Source organism: Trachypithecus francoisi, unplaced genomic scaffold, assembly GCF_009764315.1.
Source record: "Trachypithecus francoisi isolate TF-2019V2 unplaced genomic scaffold, Tfra_2.0 Lachesis_group20, whole genome shotgun sequence".
In the NCBI taxonomy this organism is placed as follows: Eukaryota; Metazoa; Chordata; class Mammalia; order Primates; family Cercopithecidae; genus Trachypithecus; species Trachypithecus francoisi.
The window spans coordinates 45,063,244-45,082,556 of record NW_022681466.1 but is presented as its reverse complement, the minus strand read 5'-3'; the positions used below and the strand labels follow the sequence as shown (position 1 = coordinate 45,082,556).

The window sequence follows — 19,313 nt, the reverse complement described above, 5'->3', positions numbered from 1 at the left end:
GACTGACATATTTTAATTAAAAATTGCACACTTAGGCCAGGCACAGTGGCTCACGTCTATAACCCCAGTACTGTGGGAGGCCAAGGTGGGAGGATAGCTTGAACCCAAGAGTTCAAAACCAGCCTGAGCAACATAGTGAGACCCCATCTATACAAAAAATAAGAAAATTATCCAGGTGTAGTGACACGTGTCTGCAGCTCCAGCTACGTGAGAGGCTAAGATGGGAGGATCGCTTAGGCCCAGATGGAGGACTGCAGTGGGCCATGATCATCCCACTGCACTCCAGCCTGAGCAACAGAGCAGGACCCTTTCTCTAAAAAAAAAGAAAAAAAAGAAGGAACTGGCAAATTACGTAAGAAAGATTCTTAAGAATTCAACATTAGGATCTTTGAAATTTAAAAATAATTCAATAACAAATGTCTCAGAAATTTCAGATATTTGAGCTAGCTTTAATTAAAAAGTCATCAATTAGTCACTGGACAGATAATATAGTTATTGATCAATCTATGGTGAGACTTACTTGTATCTCCCCCCTTGTAAACCTACAAGCCAATTATACATACAGGCTTTTACAAATATCTAACACCGTCTACACATGTGACTGTTTAGTCCCTTTTACCATTATTCCATCTCTTACAGTACAGAAAAGAATTTAACAGAACCTAACTATCTGTATCTCTAAATGCCTCCAAATTTGGTATAGGGACAGCTGACTTGGTTTAACTGTAATGTGTAAAAGAAGTACTCAACAAAATGATCTTAAAAAGGAAACTACAATCACCTAAACACAAGGGAGCCTTAATCTCAAGTGAACTCGTGGGTTTTTAGGCTTATTCAAATTGGTCTAACACTGAAAGCAAAGAAAACGAAGTATTTGTGATCATTTAAGAAACGAATAAGAATCAGTTGTAACTTAAGTTTCTCCAGAGTTAAACTCTATTATTTATTACCATAACAATGAAATTTCCATAATATAAATAATAGCATAGGCAACAGTGCAAACATTTCAAATGTTACTGAAATAGATGAAAAAGAGGGAAGAAAGGGAATCAGAGTTTAATCTGAAAAGAATTTTATCCAAAATTCAACAGCGTAAGTAAAACAAAATAGCTAGAAAATATTTGAAAACTTACTTGCTGAGATCAACACAACATTTTGCAAGCAGGTATTTGCATTGTGGTGTAGTACAACTGTGTCCTTTCAACAGTCTATAAGCTTTATATGCCTTTCCTGAGCGGTAATAACAGGTTGCCAGTAAAAACAAGGCTTCTTCTGAGTGTACTAAAACAGACATTTTTAAAAAAGGCTATTGTTCAGTATCTTGAATGATAATCAGTTTATTATGCAATAAACAAGTTTAGCAAAAAAAAAAAAATTAGACTTGCTATTTTAACACAAAACAATCACTTATTAATTCAAATTTGAATTATGGAGAAAGAGTTTGTTTATAGCAAAGTTAGTTCCTAAGCTCTTGATTACTTTTCTCTATAAGAAACCAAGGAAATAATACAATGAAGACAATCATGGTATTCTCTGTAAATATTTAAGAAAAGCAAACACACACACAAATACCCCTGCCTTTAAACAGACTGCCAGTAAAGGATCTTGTTTTTAGGTAATATTTTTCTAATAAATCTTTTGGGAGGATAGAAGTCAAATTTCATTAGCAAGAGAAACCTGAGTGTAAATAAATCTAACTACCAATATGAAATAATTTCTACATTTAAAAAAGACCAGAGTGAAAAAAAACCACTTGTTTTGCTTTAACGTCAAATATACATTAAATTATATTTAAGATAAAAATTACAAATTGTGAATGCTCATAGCATTTTAACATTCAGTTGAGAGACTTGTATAGTAACAATAATTAAATTACATTATAATGGGAAGGGCTGAGTTGTCTATCAATCTGTCCCCCCTTTTTACATTAGGAAATGACCCCTGCCTTCCTAATGCAATGTGGCATTTTTCACCCTTATTTAGTCTGTCTCTACCAAATTGATCATCACTTCACTTCTCTCCCCACAATCCAGATGAGGGTCTACAGAGGCAACAACAAAGAGGATGGAAAGAGAGGGATAACCACAAAACTGTGCTTCTAAAAATGGGTTGTGTAATAATACCAGTGAGCTGAAGGATCTTGTAAGCCAGTGGCTCTCAAAGTGTGGTCCTTGTACTAGTATCAGCATGACTTGGAAACTTTCTAGAAATGAAAATTTTTGTGTCCCATCTCATACCCACTAAATTAGTAATTCTGGGAGTAGGAACCAGTAATCTACATGGCTAAAAAACTCTTCAAGTGATTCGGTGGCATTCTCAAGTTTGAGAACCACTGTTGTGAAGTACAAGACAAACTTGCCACATCTTTCTAAATAGTTAACATCATTCTAAGATTTTGGATAAAAAAGTAATTTGAAATTTTATTTCTAAGTTTTTTGTCACAGATACGCACAAGCAAAAACCAACAGACCCCTTTTTCTCTGGTCCATCTTCTGGTTTTTCATGAAACCACAGTGTAAAAAATAATAAATAGTAAATGATAAGAAATTTTGGCAGATGTGTTTTAATGAGATATACAGCAGGTGCAGAAAGAAAAAAAGAATGGGTCGTTCACTGCAATAGGAATAAACTAGTAATTTTACTGAGCTACAACTTCTAATTTACATAAGTTAGAAAATTGGATTTATTCTAGATTTTACAATGGTCTGGTTTCTTTTCACCTTATAAGTTTTTAAAAACTATTGATTATACCAATAAACAATGGCTCCCACAAACTAGTTTAACTCCCAGTCATAGTAAGCCTGTCTCAATTGTTTACAAATATTTGATTATGTGTAGGTCCACTTTCACTGCAATAAAATTCCCTAATAACATAAAGATACCAACTATGCTTTTTGTGTGTATGTGTGCGTGTGTAATTTTAATGTAATATTGCAATTAGCTTTATGAAGCATAATAACTTAAAAATTGTATGTTCAAATGGGAATATGGATTGGTGATTTACGCAAAACTTAAAAATAATGAAACTGGCCAGGAGTGGTGGCTCATGCCTGTAATCCTAGCACTTTGGGAGGCTGAGGCAGGCAGATCACCTGAGGTCAGGAATTCAAGACCAGCCTGGCCAACATGGCGAAACCCGTCTTCTACTAAAAATACAAAAATTGGCCGGGCGCGGTGGCTCAAGCCTGTAATCCCAGCACTTTGGGAGGCCGAGACGGGTGGATCACGAGGTCAGGAGATCGAGACCATCCTGGCTAACATGGTGAAACCCCGTCTCTACTAAAAAATACAAAAAACTAAGCCGGGCGAGGTGGCGGGCGCCTGTAGTCCCAGCTACTCGGGAGGCTGAGGCAGGAGAATGGCGTAAACCCGGGAGGTGGAGCTTGCAGTGAGCTGAGATCCGGCCACTGCACTCCAGCCTGGGCGACAGAGCGATACTCCGTCTCAAAAAAACAAAAAAAAACAAAAAAACAAAAATTAGCCAGGCGTGGTGGCACATGCCTGTAATCCCAGCTACTCTGGAGGCTGAGGCAGGAGAATCGCCTGAACCCAGGAGGCAGAGACTGCAGTGAGCTGAGATCGTGCCACTGCACTCCAGCCTGGGTGACAGAGTGAGACTGTTTAAAAAATAAATAAATAAATAAAAGTAATGAAACTGTCAGATAATGAAGTAAATCCAGAGCAATCTGAAGTGTTATGACATGGGTGGTTTCTTAGGCTCCTCAAAAGTAACTTGGCAGCAGAAAAAGACAACAGTACCCCAAACACAATTAATGAACCAGTGGTAAGCAGCCATAAATCTAAAAAGCACAGAATATGTTACTGGACAGGATCAACAAAGATTTCATCTGGAACAGTAACTCCAACTAACGGATAATGACTGTCTGAAATGCCACGTTCAGAAAAATTCTTGAGGTTGATCATGGCCTAGCTACTAAGTGTAGCGATCAAAATAACAGGATCCAGAAACAGTTATAGATGTTGGCATGCCACTTATTTACCATCCTTTCTCTACAGACTTAATTAAAATATGGGATTAGAATTATAAGGTCCATAATATGTTTCATAATCATGAATGAAGTTAGCATTGACTCCATTAAGTCACTCTTAAAGTAATATTGAGAAATCAATCATGTACTAGTTAAATTATGCTATGTCCATGTGATGAAAAATACAGACACAGAAAGATTTCCAGAATGTACTGTTAAAGTGAAAAAACAAACAAATTAAGCCTGTAATCCCAGCACTTTGGGAGGCCGAGGTGGGAGGATCACCTGAGGTCAAGAGTTCAAGGCCAGCCTGGCCAACATGGTGAAACCCCATCTCTACTAAAAATACAAAAGTCAGCCGGGTGTGGCGGCGTGCACCTGCGATCCCAGCTACTAGGGGCGCTGAGGCAGAGGAATCACTCGAACCCGGGTGGCAGAGGTTGCAGTGAGCCAAGATCGCGCCACTGCACTCCAGCCTGGGCGACAGCGAAACTCCGTCTCAATAAATAAATAAATAAATACATAAAGAAGTTGTAGCAACATTACTGAAGTTCCTCTTCTTATGAACAGGTTTGGCTTCAAAATTGGAAAGGTCTTTTGAATATAAGTCCAAAACAATTAAGAGGGGTTTAACCTTGCATCCTCCAGATACATTTACATTAAATAGAAAGGTAAATTAGTCCTTCAATGCTTTTCAATCAGATAGACACCTCTTCTTCACATTGATTTATAATCTAAATAAGCAGCCTTTCTAAAATGGACCAGTTTTGACAAATTTACAATTTGTTGAGGTAAGTGTTCTCTACCTAGCCTTGATAAACTACACAAATATCAGAGAAACCCTCAGAGGTTAGAGTACTCTGCTGGCTACCCTATCATGAACTCTGATGTTGTGTGTATTTAATGGTAGAGAACCTATGGAATCTACTATGATTTGTGACATATGTTTCAAATTGATTATCTGGGCCAGGCTCAGTGGCTCATGCCTGTAATCTCAGCACTCTGGGAGGCCAAGGTGGGCGGATCACTTGAGTCCATGAGCTGGAGACCAGCCTGGCCAACATGGCGAAACCCCGTCTCTACTAAAAATACAAAAATTAGCCAGACATGGTCGTGCATGTCTGTAATTTCAGCTTCTTGGGAGGTAGAGGTACAAGAATCGTGTGAACCCGGGAGGCAGAGGTTGCAGTGAGCCGAGATTGTGCCACTACACTCCAGCCTGGGCAACAGAGTGAGATTCTGTCTCAGAAGAAAAAAAATAATAATAAAACAAATTGATTATCTGTTAAGTTTTTAAATCAACTATAAGCAGTATGGCATGTGGATTAAAGTACCGAATGTGAAGCTAGACTGCTAGGGTTCAGATTCTGGCACTTCAACTTACTAACTATGACTTAGGGTGGAGCTACTTAACTTCTCTGACCTTCATTTTTTTTTCATCTGTAAAATAAGGACTATGATACTACCTTTAAGGGTTGCTGTTAGGATTAAATGACTTAATACATGTATAGCAATTAGGATAGTATCTCACACATAGTGAAGGCTATATGTGCTATTATTTTAATTATTGGCCTTCTCTTAAATTTACAATACCTGAGTAGATATTTGATATTAATGCAGGGGGCACATAAGTGTCACTGAGCCACACACTCAAGTAATTCTATTTCATCATTAACTTTTATTTTTTTTGCTGTTTTCATTTGTATGGAGGCTGTACGTTTCTTTTATTGCATTATTCATTCTGTTGTTCAGAGTCATTTCTACTGTTGAACATTTCATCTACATATGCAACTTTAGCATATTAATACTATTCTCAATGTTTATCTTTTCTACATGTATTTACATCCTGCATTTCAATACTAACTGGTTTTATACAAAACTGTTGTTAATGATGGGGTTAATAGTGCTCTGAAGTATTTTAAAACCATGCTTAGAGTAAAAAGACCACAAATAAAAGAGGGCTGGAAGAAGTTTTAAAAGGTTCCTTAGTGTTTGAGGCAGAAAATGGCAATATATGAGGAGAAAAAAGAGGGCCAAATTGTGCAGGGCTTTGTAAACTGTGTAAAGATTTAGCAACAGATCCTTATAACAATTAGATACCCCTGAAGAGTTTTAAGAAGGAACATAGATTTGGCAGGGGAAAAGGAATAGGCAGGGAAACGGAGATAAGGAAAATTCAGTTAGTGGTATCTTAGGTTAGATTTGAATATATTGAGTTTGATGTGTCTGTGAAACATCCAAGTTAATTCAATGAAAATAGTTGAGTCTTGGATCAATAAATGCCTAAAAATGATACATTATTCCACATCTTTAGTAGAATTCTGGATATTCTTTAATATTGATCTTAACACAATCTGGTAAATAGTTTTTTTATATGTTGCCATTTGTACGCATATATTTCTGTGAGTTTGGGCTCTCAGTATCCTGGTTAATAGAAAAGAAACAGATGCTGAATGTTTTACTCTGGTTCAGTTCTCTCCCACTGAGCCTAATTTACTAAAACTGAGACACCCAATGCAATCTATACATCTTACCCACTAATCACTAAGACAGGCAGAACATTGGTGAACGATTTTACGGTCATTTAAAATGTACACAACCAAGGCGCAGTGGCATGTGCCTGTATTCCTAGCTACTTGGGAGGGTCGCTTGAGCCCAGGTGTTTGAGGCCAGCATGGGCAACATAGGGCGATCCTGACTTTAAAAAAAATGTTTAAAAAGTGCTAATATTAAAAAATAAAGGCCAGACATGGTGGCTCACGCCTGTATTCCCAGCATTTTGGGAGGCCGAGGAGGGCGGATGACTTGACGCCAGGAGTTTGAGACCAGCCTGGCCAACATGGTGAAACCCTGTCTCTACTAAAAATACAAAAATCAGCTGGGCATAGCCGCGGACGCCTATAATCCTAGCTACTCAGGAGGCTGAGGCAGGAGAATTGCTTGAACCTGAGAGGCAGTGAGCCGAGATTGGGTCACTGCACTCCAGGCTAGATGACAGAGGGAGACCCTGTCTGAAACAAACAAACAAACAAACAAAAACATTTTGCAGTGTGGGATGTAAAACCCACATTAATTTAAGATAAAACTCTAGACCTTAAGCAATTTTGAACTTTGGGCTAGGACCCTCAAAATAACCTAGGAATACATGTTGACACAAGGTTTTCAGCTGTTTCTCTTTCTTTTCCTTTCACTAGTTACAATCCCCTTAGTCTCACAGAGTTCCATAGATAGCAATTACTTCTGAAAAAAATGCACACACAACTTATGTCTGGTTGATTTTCTGAACATAACTCTTATTTTACACACAAACACACACACACACAGATATCTCCAAAGACCTATCATAGTAGTTGCATTAATGTATTTTTTTCTCATAGTCTAACACTATTTCTATTTGTTCTATAGCACTTATTTCTATTCATTCTTAATAGTTAATTAACAAAGGAGAAAAGCCTTGGTCAAGGGGATCAGGTACTGGTGGTGGGAAGGAAAAATACATGCTTACAATGGGGGAAGGAAATTTACTGGAGGGAGATGGTAAAATTAGGACACAGTTTTTCCAAAACAGCAAATCTCAACTCAATAGTGGACCGTGATGTCAATTTAGTGATTATCAGCCTACATTAAAACAACAAAACCACTCAATGGAAAATATTAGACTGTATCATATCTAACAAGCGTAAAAAAATCTGGCCAGGCACAGTGGGTCATGTCTATAATCCCAGCACTTTGGGAGGCGGAGGTGGGAGGATTGCTTGAGACCAGGAGTTTAAGACTGCACTGGGCAACATGGTGAGATCTCGTGTCCTCAAAAATACAAAAATTAGCCAGGCGTGGTGGCATGAGTCTGTAATCTCAGCTACTAGGGAGGTTGAGGTGGGAGGATTGTCTGAGCCTGGGAGGTCAAGGCTGAAGTGAGACGAGATCACATCACTGCACTCCAGCCTGGGTGACAGGCTATCTCAAAAATAAATAAAAAAATAAAAATAAAAATAAGAAAAAAACCCCCACAAAACCCTGAAAAGTCACTGTATTAGGATATGTTAGGGGAGAGAGGGAACTTGTAAAGGACTTTCTATGTGCCAGAAACTACAGCAGAGTCTTTATATATTTTACTGTATTTAGTCCTTAAAACTATCTTGTTAAATAGATATTTCTCTTCTATTTTAAAGATAAGGAAAATAAGGCTCAGAATGACTTTTGATTAAGATCAAATGGCAAATGAGTATCTGAATTCAGATTCGCAACCTCCGCCTCCCAGGTTCAAGCAATTCTCCTGCTTCAGCCTCCCGAGTGGCTGGGATTACAGGCGTGCACCACTACGCTGGCTAATTTTGCATTTTTTAGTAGAGATGGGGTTTCTCCATGTTGGTCAGGCTGGTCTCGAATTCCTGACCTCAGGTGATGCGCCCACCTCGGTCGCCCAGATTCTCTCTTATATCATTCTGCTGTTGTTTCTTTCTGATTCCACAGTCTCAGGCCGACTATAAATCTTGAGAGAAAGACAAATAGGTGACAAAGAACTAGTGAAACTGAGAAATTATTTCAAGAATTTGACTTACAGAAGATCCTACCATCAACTGCTTTAGCCTCATGCCTTGCTGGATGTCTTTCTCCAAATATAGAAACTGCTACTAGTGACATAGGAGGCCCTTGAGCAAACAGGTAACATCTAGCATATCAACTGATATTGTCCAGCCAAGAAAACAATGTTGCCAAGAATTCTGAGGTTGATTCAGTGGGAATTAATACTATAATGGATTAGCGATGGCTACTATGGTTGCAAATCAGAGAAGTGGTTAAGTATTTGCTACCCTTGGTAAAGGGGAATCAGACAGATCTACTAGTTACTGCCTGTGGACATTAGTCTCAGTTCTCCATCCAGAAAATGGCAATAGCAATGTCTATTTGACAGGATTATTAAAGATTAAATTAGTAACTAATATTAAATACTTAGAGTACCTAGTATACAGTAGAAAATCAATAAATGATAAAATTATTGTTATTATTATTGAGCCAGGACAGTATCTGCTCTTACTACACTTAATTCTAAAATCTTTCCTCATATAAATATGGTTAAACAGAGGCTGGGTGTGGTGGCTCAAGCCTGTAATCCCAGCACTCTGGGAGGCTGAGGTGGGTGGATCACGAGGTCAGGAGTTTGAGATCAGCCTGGCCAGCATGGTGAAACCCTGTCTCTACTAAAAACACAAAAATAGCCAGGCGTGGTGGTGGGTGCCTGTAATCTCAGCTACTCGGGAGGCTGAGGCAGGAGAATTGCTTTAACCTGGGAGGCAGAGATTGTATTGAGCCAGAGATTGCGCCATTGCACTCCAATCTGGGCGACAGAGTGAGACTCCAACTCAAAAAAAAAAAAAAATATATATATATATGGTTAAACAGAATGGTTAGGTTCTATATTGAAAGAAACTAACATTTACTGAGCAACTTTCCAAGTGCCAAGCATTGTATCAGGCACATAAATAATGTGGATTAAACAGCTTTATGTGGACTAATCTGGGAATCTTGCCACCAATTCTATGGGAAGATCTAATTGAATTCTAAACCATGAATTTACAATTTTTAAGAACCTAACTATAATAAACTAGAAACTGCCTATTCTTTAACAATAAACAAATACAAAAAGGAAATACTAGAAATAGAAGACAGTGGCCGAGTACAATGGCTCACATCTGTTACTCCAGCTCTTTGGGAGGCTGAGGCAGGAGGATCACTTCAGTCCAGGAGTTCAAGGCTGCAGTGAGCTATGATTGTGCCACTGTACTCTAGCCTGGGCGACAGAGTGAGATTCTGACTCAACAAAAATTTTAAAAATACAGCAAAATATGAGGCCTGCCTAGGTATCAATGAAAATATATTTAAATAGATTATTCACAGTAAGTATCACTTTTGCATAAGTTAATGGAGTAGATTAATCTATTGTATAACCTTCTTTCTAAGTCTTCCATTCCTTCTGATCTGTCTAATCTTTTCATTGGGACCTTAAACTCCTGCTGCCCAGACCTTCCTCACTTTTCTCACTGAATTCCCATTCTCCACCCAGGACCTGACAGCTCTCTCACACGAACAGTAATCACCTTACACCCCACTATCTCAGAGACAAGGTAAGATTGGTTTTCACTTAACTTCTCAAAACTACTTCCAAGCATTGATCTTCGTTCTTTTGTAAGATTTCCTGCCCCTGAGGTTTAGGCCTTGTTCTCCCAACTCTCTGCTACTAAACACATACTGTTTGACTTGTAAATTCCATTTAAAAGCATATAACCCAAGGAAATGACTCAAAAGGAAAAAAAAAAGCTATATACAATGATCTACATCAGCATCTTAGAAAGGGAATTATAATAATGACGGAAACAAAACATACATTATCAGTGGTGTCTATTAAGCATTTATTACCAAGCCAGATGGCTAAGGGCTTTAAATATACCATCTCATCGAATTTTTCAATTCTAAGAGGCAATGATTATTTTATAGATGAAATACCTGAATTTTCAGATATTAAAGTAACTCGTCCAAGGTTATAAAACTGTACATTTAAGTGACAGGTCAGGATTTGTTCCAAGGCTATAGGGTCTAAATCCATGTTCTTCACCATAGAATACAGACTATTTTCTTAAAAAAACAAAAAAAACAAAACTATGTGGCATGGTGGCTCATGAGTATATCCCAGCACTTTGGGAAGCCAAGGCAGGTGGATTGCCTAGCTCAGAAGTTTGAGACCAGCCTGAGCAACACAGCAAAATCCTATCTCTACCAAAAAAAAAAAAAAAAAAAAAAAATTAGCTGGGCGTGGTGGTCCGTGCCTATGGTTCCAGCTACTTGGGAGGCTGATGTGGGAGGATTGCTTGAGCCTGGGAGGTAGGGGTTGCAGTGAGCTGAGATGGTCCCACTGTACTCCAACATGGGTGACAGAGGGAGACTCTGTTTAAAAAAAAAAAAAAACCCCAAAACAACAAAAACCCTGGGAAAAAAACCCTACAGATTGAAAAATGATTAAGTAAATCATAGCATATAAACCTGAATCAACTCTACATAGTTATTAAAAGTAGTATGTAAGGGAACTACACAAATAAAAAGTAAAGATTTTATGAACTAAGCCGGGCGCGGTGGCTTAAGCCTGTAATCCCAGCACTTTGGGAGGCTGAGACGGGTGGATCACAAGGTCAGGAGATCCAGACCATCCTGGCTAACACGGTGAAACCCCATCTCTACTAAAAATACAAAAAACTAGCCGGGCGAGGTGGCGGGCGCCTGTAGTCCCAGCTACTCCGGAGGCTGAGGCAGGAGAATGGCGTGAACCCGAGAGGCGGAGCTTGCAGTGAGCTGAGATCCGGCCACTGCAAGACTCCATCTCAAAAAAAAAAAAAAAAAAAAAAGATTTTATGAACTAGTGTCAATCAGAAAGAAAAAACAAGAGAATGATATCTAGAATCTTGTTACAGTGATAAAAAGTTATCGAATTTCATATATGTTATTCATTTATCATTCTACAGCAATGAATAGATTTCAAACCTTCTGCATAAAGGCGTTCTGCGAGGAAAACCGCATCTCGGTAAGCATAGTGGTTTAGTGCTTGCCATATAGCAGCCTGCAAATGGAGGAAAAAAGAACATAAATATACATACATACAGACTTTCAAGGTAACTACTAGCACAGAGCCTTATATAGAATACTGAAATTAATACCCCTAATTTAAGTGATAAAACCCCAATGCCCACAGAGCAAACTCCAGAGTGTGCTGGGTAAGGCTCTTCACAGGGTGGCTCCTAACACATCTGAATTTCCTCACTTAACTCTCTGTGGACTTGTAGGTTTCCATGCCTTTGTACATCCTTTTCCTCCACTGGGCAATGTGGGCTCCCCTCACCAATCTCCCCCTTATAAATTGCTCGTCCCTGAAGATCCAGCTTAAATAACATCTGCCCCCATAAAGCTTTCCTGGCTGATGTCAAGCCATTTCTTTTTTAAGATACCTCTTCTAGTAAAGCACTCATAACATGGTTATTTGTTAACAGGACTGCCAACCCTACTAAACTACAGACCCTTAGCAGCAGTGGTTCTCAACCACTTTATGTGATATACACGACAGAGATATTAAAATGTATGTCATCCTCCCACAAAAACTTCACTATCTATTACCTTTAATGCCACTCAATTCTCATCCACTCCAGGAAGCATATTGGAATGCAAGTGAGTAAAGTTATCATAGGAATAACCTTTAATTTTTTGAATATATGTTTTCTCTTTTAGAATTATGAAACATATAACCTAAAGCATATATGAGATAGAAGGACATTTTAAGTAACAATAACCAAAAACATTTAGGCCCGTGTACTCACCACCCAGCTTAAGAAATAAAATATCTCTGAAACTCCCTGTGCACTCCTTGTTGATAACAAAACCTCTCCCTGTCCCAAAGAGGAAACCACCACACTGAATTTTCTTGACCTTTCTCTTGGTTTTCTTCACAATTTTATACATTTGTACATATCATCTCTAAGCAGTATAACATTTACTTTTCCCTGTTTTTGAACTTTAAATAAATACAATCATATTGTATACATTCTGCTATGATTTGCTTTTGAAATCCAATGTTTTGAAAATTCATTCTTGATGTGTGTAGTTAGAGTTCATTTGTTTTCATTGCTGAATAAATAATATTTCCACTGTATAAATATATCGAAGTCCTAAATGTATTTTATCTATTTCACAGCATGTGGACATCTGGGTTATTTCTAGGGCTGTTTTTTTGCTTTGTTTTTCCAATTATAACAATGCTGCAACTATCTTAGATTCATCTCCTGGGGTACATGTTTAAGAATCTCTTCAGGCCGGGCGCGGTGGCTCAAGCCTGTAATCCCAGCACTTTGGGAGGCCGAGACGGGTGGATCACGAGGTCAGGAGATCGAGACCATCCTGGTCTACACGGTGAAACCCCGTCTCTACTAAAAAATACAAAAAACTAGCCGGGCGAGATGGCGGGCGCCTGTAGTCCCAGCTACTCGGGAGGCTGAGGCAGGAGAATGGCGTAAACCCGGGAGGCGGAGCTTGCAGTGAGCCGAGATCGCGCCACTGCACTCCAGCCTGGGCGACAGAGCGAGACTCCGTCTCAAAAAAAAAAAAAAAAAAAAAAAGAATCTCTTCAGCCCATTTACTACTAAAGGTGTGAACCTTTAGTCCCAGTGACTCAGAAGGCTGAGCTGGGAAGACTGCTTGAGTTCAGGAGTTCAAGGCTACGATCATACCTGTGAATAGCCACGGCAGTGCAATAGAAGCAAGACTCACATCAAAAAAACACAAAAAGAATCTCTCCAAATTAGGATATATATTTAGGAATAAAATTACTGGGTTGTTGAATATGCATATGTTCATCTTTACTAGGTAATGTCAAATCATTTTTAGTAATAAACTACTTTTGAGATATCTCACACCTGATCATGACACAAGTGTTATTTTGTACTTTTAGCACATATACCAGCTTATAATTTGTTGAACAATTTAATAAGGTTACAATGGAAACCAGTAAAATCTGGTTACTGATCACTAGCTAACATCGTACCAGTACATCTAAATTATATTAAGTGATTAATATGCCTTAGATACAGTAAAGACTCAATAAATTTTGTTGAACAAACAAGTAAATGTTTAATAATTCTGCAATGAGTATTATTAATTATAATTAAAAAAATAAAAGTAGTAAATGACTTAGCCTTTTCTATTTCCTCAAGAAAGAACAGTAATGAACTTAGTTTGGGGTCTCCAGAACCTCTTGTTTAACCTTTGTTTATATAGCTTAAATTTTAAAAAGTCTCAAAGATATCTAATTTTACCACTCCTATCTAGATACAAGGAAAAAGATGAGATTAGGCACCATTATTACACCCTCTAATTGCACCAAGTACCTTTCCTTTGTAATACTTCCCACTGCTATAATTATGTATTAATTTAGGAGAGTATTTGAGTGATGTTTTCCTCATCATATTATAAACTCCACAAGGTAGGGGCTACGTCTGTTTTTGCTCACTATTATACTCCCAGCATCTATTATGTGCTTTTAAAGCAGGTGCTTAGTAAATATATGTTGAATGAATAAGCAAATCATCTTTAACTTCTGGCAGTCTTCCGCTGTTGACACTCTTGTACATTAGTCTGAGCATTAAGTTTCTTTGTATTCCTAGATGCATATCTAATAATTAAGAATCTCTGGGAGTCTCTATTGAAAGAAACTCTGTGATAAATAGAAGAATTATTTTTTCATGCAAATAATTACCACTTAATTACTCCTTTATGAAATCTGGGATTTCCTAAGAACCTACATGTTTAATTTTGTTGTAAGTGAAAGAAAATGGTGAGCAGAACGAAGATACCAAAGATTTGATGTTTGGAGACATGCTCAAATTTGTGTGCCAGCACTTCCAGTAGTGGGACTTTGTGGGAAATACTCAACTTTTCTCAGCCTCAATCTCCTCATCTGATAAATGGAGTTTATTTCTTGGAGTTGTTTTGTGGATTAAATGAAATGATCCATTAATAATGCTCCTAGTATACTGTCACACATTAAGCACTTGGAAAACCATTTTCTTGCTAATCTCTTAATATAAAGAAATTCAATAAATATGTAGTTTCCGTTACATAACATCTCCCCAGCATACCTGCTACAACTGCTTTTTTTGCAACATATAAGCCACAAAAGACTCAAATGATTTACCAGCTATTTTACTACTATGGACCACCAGGAAAATTTCACACATATATACTAAAGTCATAAAGTCCTAGAATTTTGAAATTTTCTCTGTCCTTTTAAAATTAAAGAAATGGGGGCAAGGGCTGGGTAAAAAAAGAAGGAAAAAAGGTATCATATTCAAGAGTTGTATCCATTTCTGACTTAAAATCAAGCTTTGCTCAGAACATCATTCCTTTAGCACCAATTCTTAAGAGCATCAGAAAAAACTTGCTATGTAGAGAATCTCACATACTGCTTCCATCCCGCTTTGCTCAGTCAATTCTAAGATCCTGACTGACAGTGTCTCTTGTGCGGGGATTGAGGGGAGAACAGATTATTCTCTAACGCACTACAGATTAGTAGCTGATGATGAACAGGGCTAAAATCAGCACCTCTGCCCAACTGATGGTGTGGGCCTTCCCCTAAAAGAACAACACCCAGTGCATTACCGCTAGAGTTCTACAAATTAAAGCCAGATGGGTAAAATGCTGCTAAAAGAAAGTTATGAAGCCAAAAAGAACAATACTCCTCTCCATCTCCCCCAAAAAATGTTTCAGAGAAATCCGACTAGTTAATGGGTTAGTCCCCAGGTGCACTAATTTAAAAGATAAACAACAGTTTAAAGTTGTAAAATTCCTTACCAGCTAGCTATTCTTAAATATAAAATATTATTTAAAATATAAACAAACCTCTATAAGTTGTACTCAGACTTAAATGTAATCACTATAAATTTTTCTTTTCTTTTTTTTTTTTTTTGAGACAGAGTCTCACTCTGTCGCCCAGGCTGGAGTGCAGTGGCCCGATCTCGGCTCACTGCAAGCTCCACCTCCCGAGTTCACGCCATTCTCCTGCCTCAGCCTCCCAAGTAGCTGGGACTACAGGTGCCCGCCACCAGGCCTGCCTAATTTTTTTTGTATTTTCAGTAGAGACGGGGTTTCACCATGTTGGCCAGGATGGTCTTGATCTCCTGACCTTGTGATCCACCCGCCTCGGCCTCCCAAAGTGTTGGGATTATAGGCGTGAGCCACCGCACCCAGCCTTTAATCACTATGAATTTTTTGTTAGAGAAAGCTTATTATAAAAAAACTTTATACTTGTTTTTGTTAAATATTTTATACATTTTGTGTTCTTGTTTTTATCAAAAAAGCTGTCTTTATTTTATTTTATTTTTTTAAAGAGACAGGGTCTCCCTATGTTGCCATGTTGGTCTTGAACTCCTTGGCTCAAGTGATCTGTCTGCCTCAGCCTCTGAAAATGCCGGGATTACAAGCGTGAGCCACTGTGCCCAGTCAGCTGCCTTTTTTAAAGACCATAAAAGAAATGGATAACAAAGGCTTCAGACAATGTAAGAAAATATAAAGAAAAAAAAAAGTCACTGTTGAAATTTCGTATTATACATTATAACTGAATTTCCAGGATACTGATTTAGTTTAGATGCACATCAATGGTTCTTTCTCTGGGCAATTTTGCCTTCTTACTCCCAACTAATGCCCCAACATTTAGCAATGTCTAAAGGGTATTTTTGGTTGTCACAAATGGAGGGGTCATCCAGTGGTTAGAAGCCAGGGATGCTACAAAACATTCTACAATGCACAGCTTCCAACAAAGTATTAGCTTGCCCCAAATGTCAATAGTGCCCAGATTAAGCAGCCCTGGTCTACGTGATCATGCAGTTGGACTATTCTACTAGTATGTCTAACTCTTGTCTCGTCCTCCCTTTCCAACAGCACCAGATTAATATTCCCAAAGTGGTGCTTTTATTACATAATTCCTCTGTTCAAAAACTCTTCTGCTCATATAATGGTTATTCATTACCAATGTACATTAAATCTAAATTTCTCATTGAGTAGCGAAAATATGTTACTCTTTGAATCCATGTTAGATGCTGTCCCTGAACATTTTATCCCCAGCCAAAAGTACTTCTTCACCATCTAATGATCTCTAAAACAATATCATGTATATAGTACCCAATTGCTATATTGCTTATTAAATCAACTTTTGAAAGGCTTATTTACAACTTCATCCAACACTCCTGTGAAATCTTGCTTCACCCGGGAATAATTGCTAAATCTATATAAAATCTTTTTGCTTCTTTTTAAAAAACCAATTTCATCAGGTGACTTTTATAAATATCCAAAAAGCTCTCACTGAAGTCACTTAGCCTAGTGTGTCTTTCCAAATAGTTACTATTAAAAATAAAGGAACTGACAGAACTTCTGCCTCATATTTGAGACTTTTATAAGGACTCAAATATAAAGTAATACTCTTCTGAGAAGCAGTAATTTGAGATGGAGTTTTAATTCAGGCATATATGGTATATCAGCCTGGCCATTCTACGCTAAAACTTTAAAGAAAAAAAAAAATGCAGAAAACAGTTGTTCATCTTTTCTGTGAACTTTTTCCTATGCCTAGTAATACCATCAACTCTGAGGCATTCCAAGAAAGAACAATTTTCCAACTTACTCTCATTGCTTTCCAAATACATGCAATCGGTCATCATAGTTTTTTGTTTTTGTTTTTTTTTAATAAAGACAGTATCTTATATGTCTGTCCTATTTTTATTCTCTTCCTAATTCTTTCCCATTAGCAGCACTATCCCTGATCATTGATCTTTATCACTGTAGTCAAAGTTGCTTGTTCTTCTCACTGCTCCAAATCCCTTCTTGAATGGCTTCTTCTTATACTATACAACCAAAATTTTTACCTAGTTATATCCTAAGACTTTCTACCACTATCTCAAAAATCTAATGGACAATGCTAGTATGAAAAATAAGCAAATTTGACATTTAGGCCTTAAAAATATTGAAGTGTGTTACTGCTAAGAGTACTTTAAGGGCAAATAGGAAACCTGATGGGTACTATCTAGAAACAGGATACATATTCCTTTTCTTTTCCATGCTTTTATTATTTATTTATTTATTTATTTTGAGACGGAGTGTCACTCTGTCGCCCAGGCTGGAGAGAAGCGGGACCATGTCGGCTCACTGCAACCTTCATCTTCTGGGTTCAGGCAATTCTCCTGCCTCAGCCTGCCGAGTAGCTGGGATTACAGGCGCCCATCACCCCGCCCGGCTAATTTTTAAATATTTTTAGTAGAGACGGGGTTTCCCCGTGTTGGCCAGGCAGGTCTCGAACTCCTGACCGCAGGTGATCCACCCGCCTCAGCCTCCCAAAGTGTTGGGATTACAGGTGTAAGCCACCGCGCCCGGCCTTCCATGCTTTTATAAAGTCTGAAATTATTATTAAATGGTGGTTATCATCTATCAGTGCAACTAGTTCATCACTTTAGAAGACTTCTGGGGCCAGAGAAGGCCAAAAAAAAAAAAAATCATTAACTATTAAAACAAAATTACAAGAATATGCAACAGAAATTAAATAACTTGAGTAATCTGTTTATCTATTTAAGTTCATGTTAAGCCTTAAAAAATTACATAATTACCTCATCTACAGCCAGAATAAAAAAAAAATCTTCAAAGAAACTATGCTGGTAAAAAGAAATAGCTCTAGAAAAACCGATACAACTTACAGACAGGTAAATTTCATAAGATATAATCTTAACGTTTTATTAATTCAAACACTAATAGCTGCTATATGTAAACAGCTGGAGAAGAAGCCAAACTAGAAGAAATGAGTATTTCATGCTGTTTAGAAAAATGAAATAAATATGAAAGTAGTGACATAATAAAATATTTACTATTTGATAACTCAAGCCTTTTAAAGGCAATATGAAGGAATTTCTAAAAATTGGTTTGCTTTATAACTTCAAAATAAAGTCCAAGACTCAATGACAGCGGTTGATAGAGGTCAATTCTGATCAAGTCAAAGATCACATGGTGGGAGGAAGTCTCCCAGACCTGGTCCATTACCAAGGCACAAAAGATTCAGTTTCTCCAGATGTCAGAGGGGAAAATGACTTGGCACCGCATCACAGACTTAAAATCCAATAGGGTTCCTTTAATGCAACACAGCACTGTGCGTCAATGCATACCTTGGTGTAAGGGCAGTGAAACAGACACAAACACCACTGTCTGTCTTTCATTTCCTGAATGCCTTATAAACATGCACAACAAAATGCTCCTGATCTCCATCAGAGAGGATGAAAACAACCCAGATATGCCCTTTCCACCTCCTCCCCTGGTATTGGTGCTTGCACCTCAGCACTGAGGCTTGGAGTTGTCTTCTCAAACCGTCATTGTCCGGTGGGAAATTCACCGAGAAAGGAAACGTGGGATAGGAAGTCTGTTACCAAGATAGAAATTAGTATTAAAGACACCGATCCTACTCTCCCTCCACTCTCTCACCGAAGACAAAAATAAAAAAACCTCCGCAAACTTGCCCTACCATCGCGAAGATCATACAAGCTCCGATCAAATGTGCTTCTCGATCATCTTTTAGGCAAGAGAGCGCCTGGGGTGCGTTTTCGGCCCCTCATCTCCCAAACCCCAGTCAAGCCAGGCCCCTGGACTGACAGGAAGGGCTGGCCGGACGTTGGCTTGGACGGGAAAGACGGTTATTCTCGCCGAAGCCGCTCACACTAAGGGTGAAGTAACGTAGGGCCAGAGGTAACACGGCTTAGGCTG

General features: G+C 38.2%; 1 protein-coding gene across 8 annotated transcripts in view; it reads right to left on the bottom strand.

The window, feature by feature from the left end:
* CDC27 (cell division cycle 27) overlaps positions 1-19,313 on the bottom strand; it is a 506,999-nt gene that overhangs the window by 487,361 nt on the left and 325 nt on the right. For 7 of the 8 annotated variants that reach the window (XM_033184104.1, XM_033184105.1, XM_033184106.1 and 4 more), the window contains exons 2-3: positions 11,523-11,598; positions 1,134-1,281 (exon numbers count right to left, since the gene is read on the bottom strand). In XM_033184104.1, the coding sequence (XP_033039995.1) occupies positions 1,134-1,281; positions 11,523-11,598 (224 nt within the window). The remainder of the gene's footprint in view (positions 1-1,133; positions 1,282-11,522; positions 11,599-19,313) is intronic. The other variant, XM_033184107.1, reaches the window with a different exon arrangement.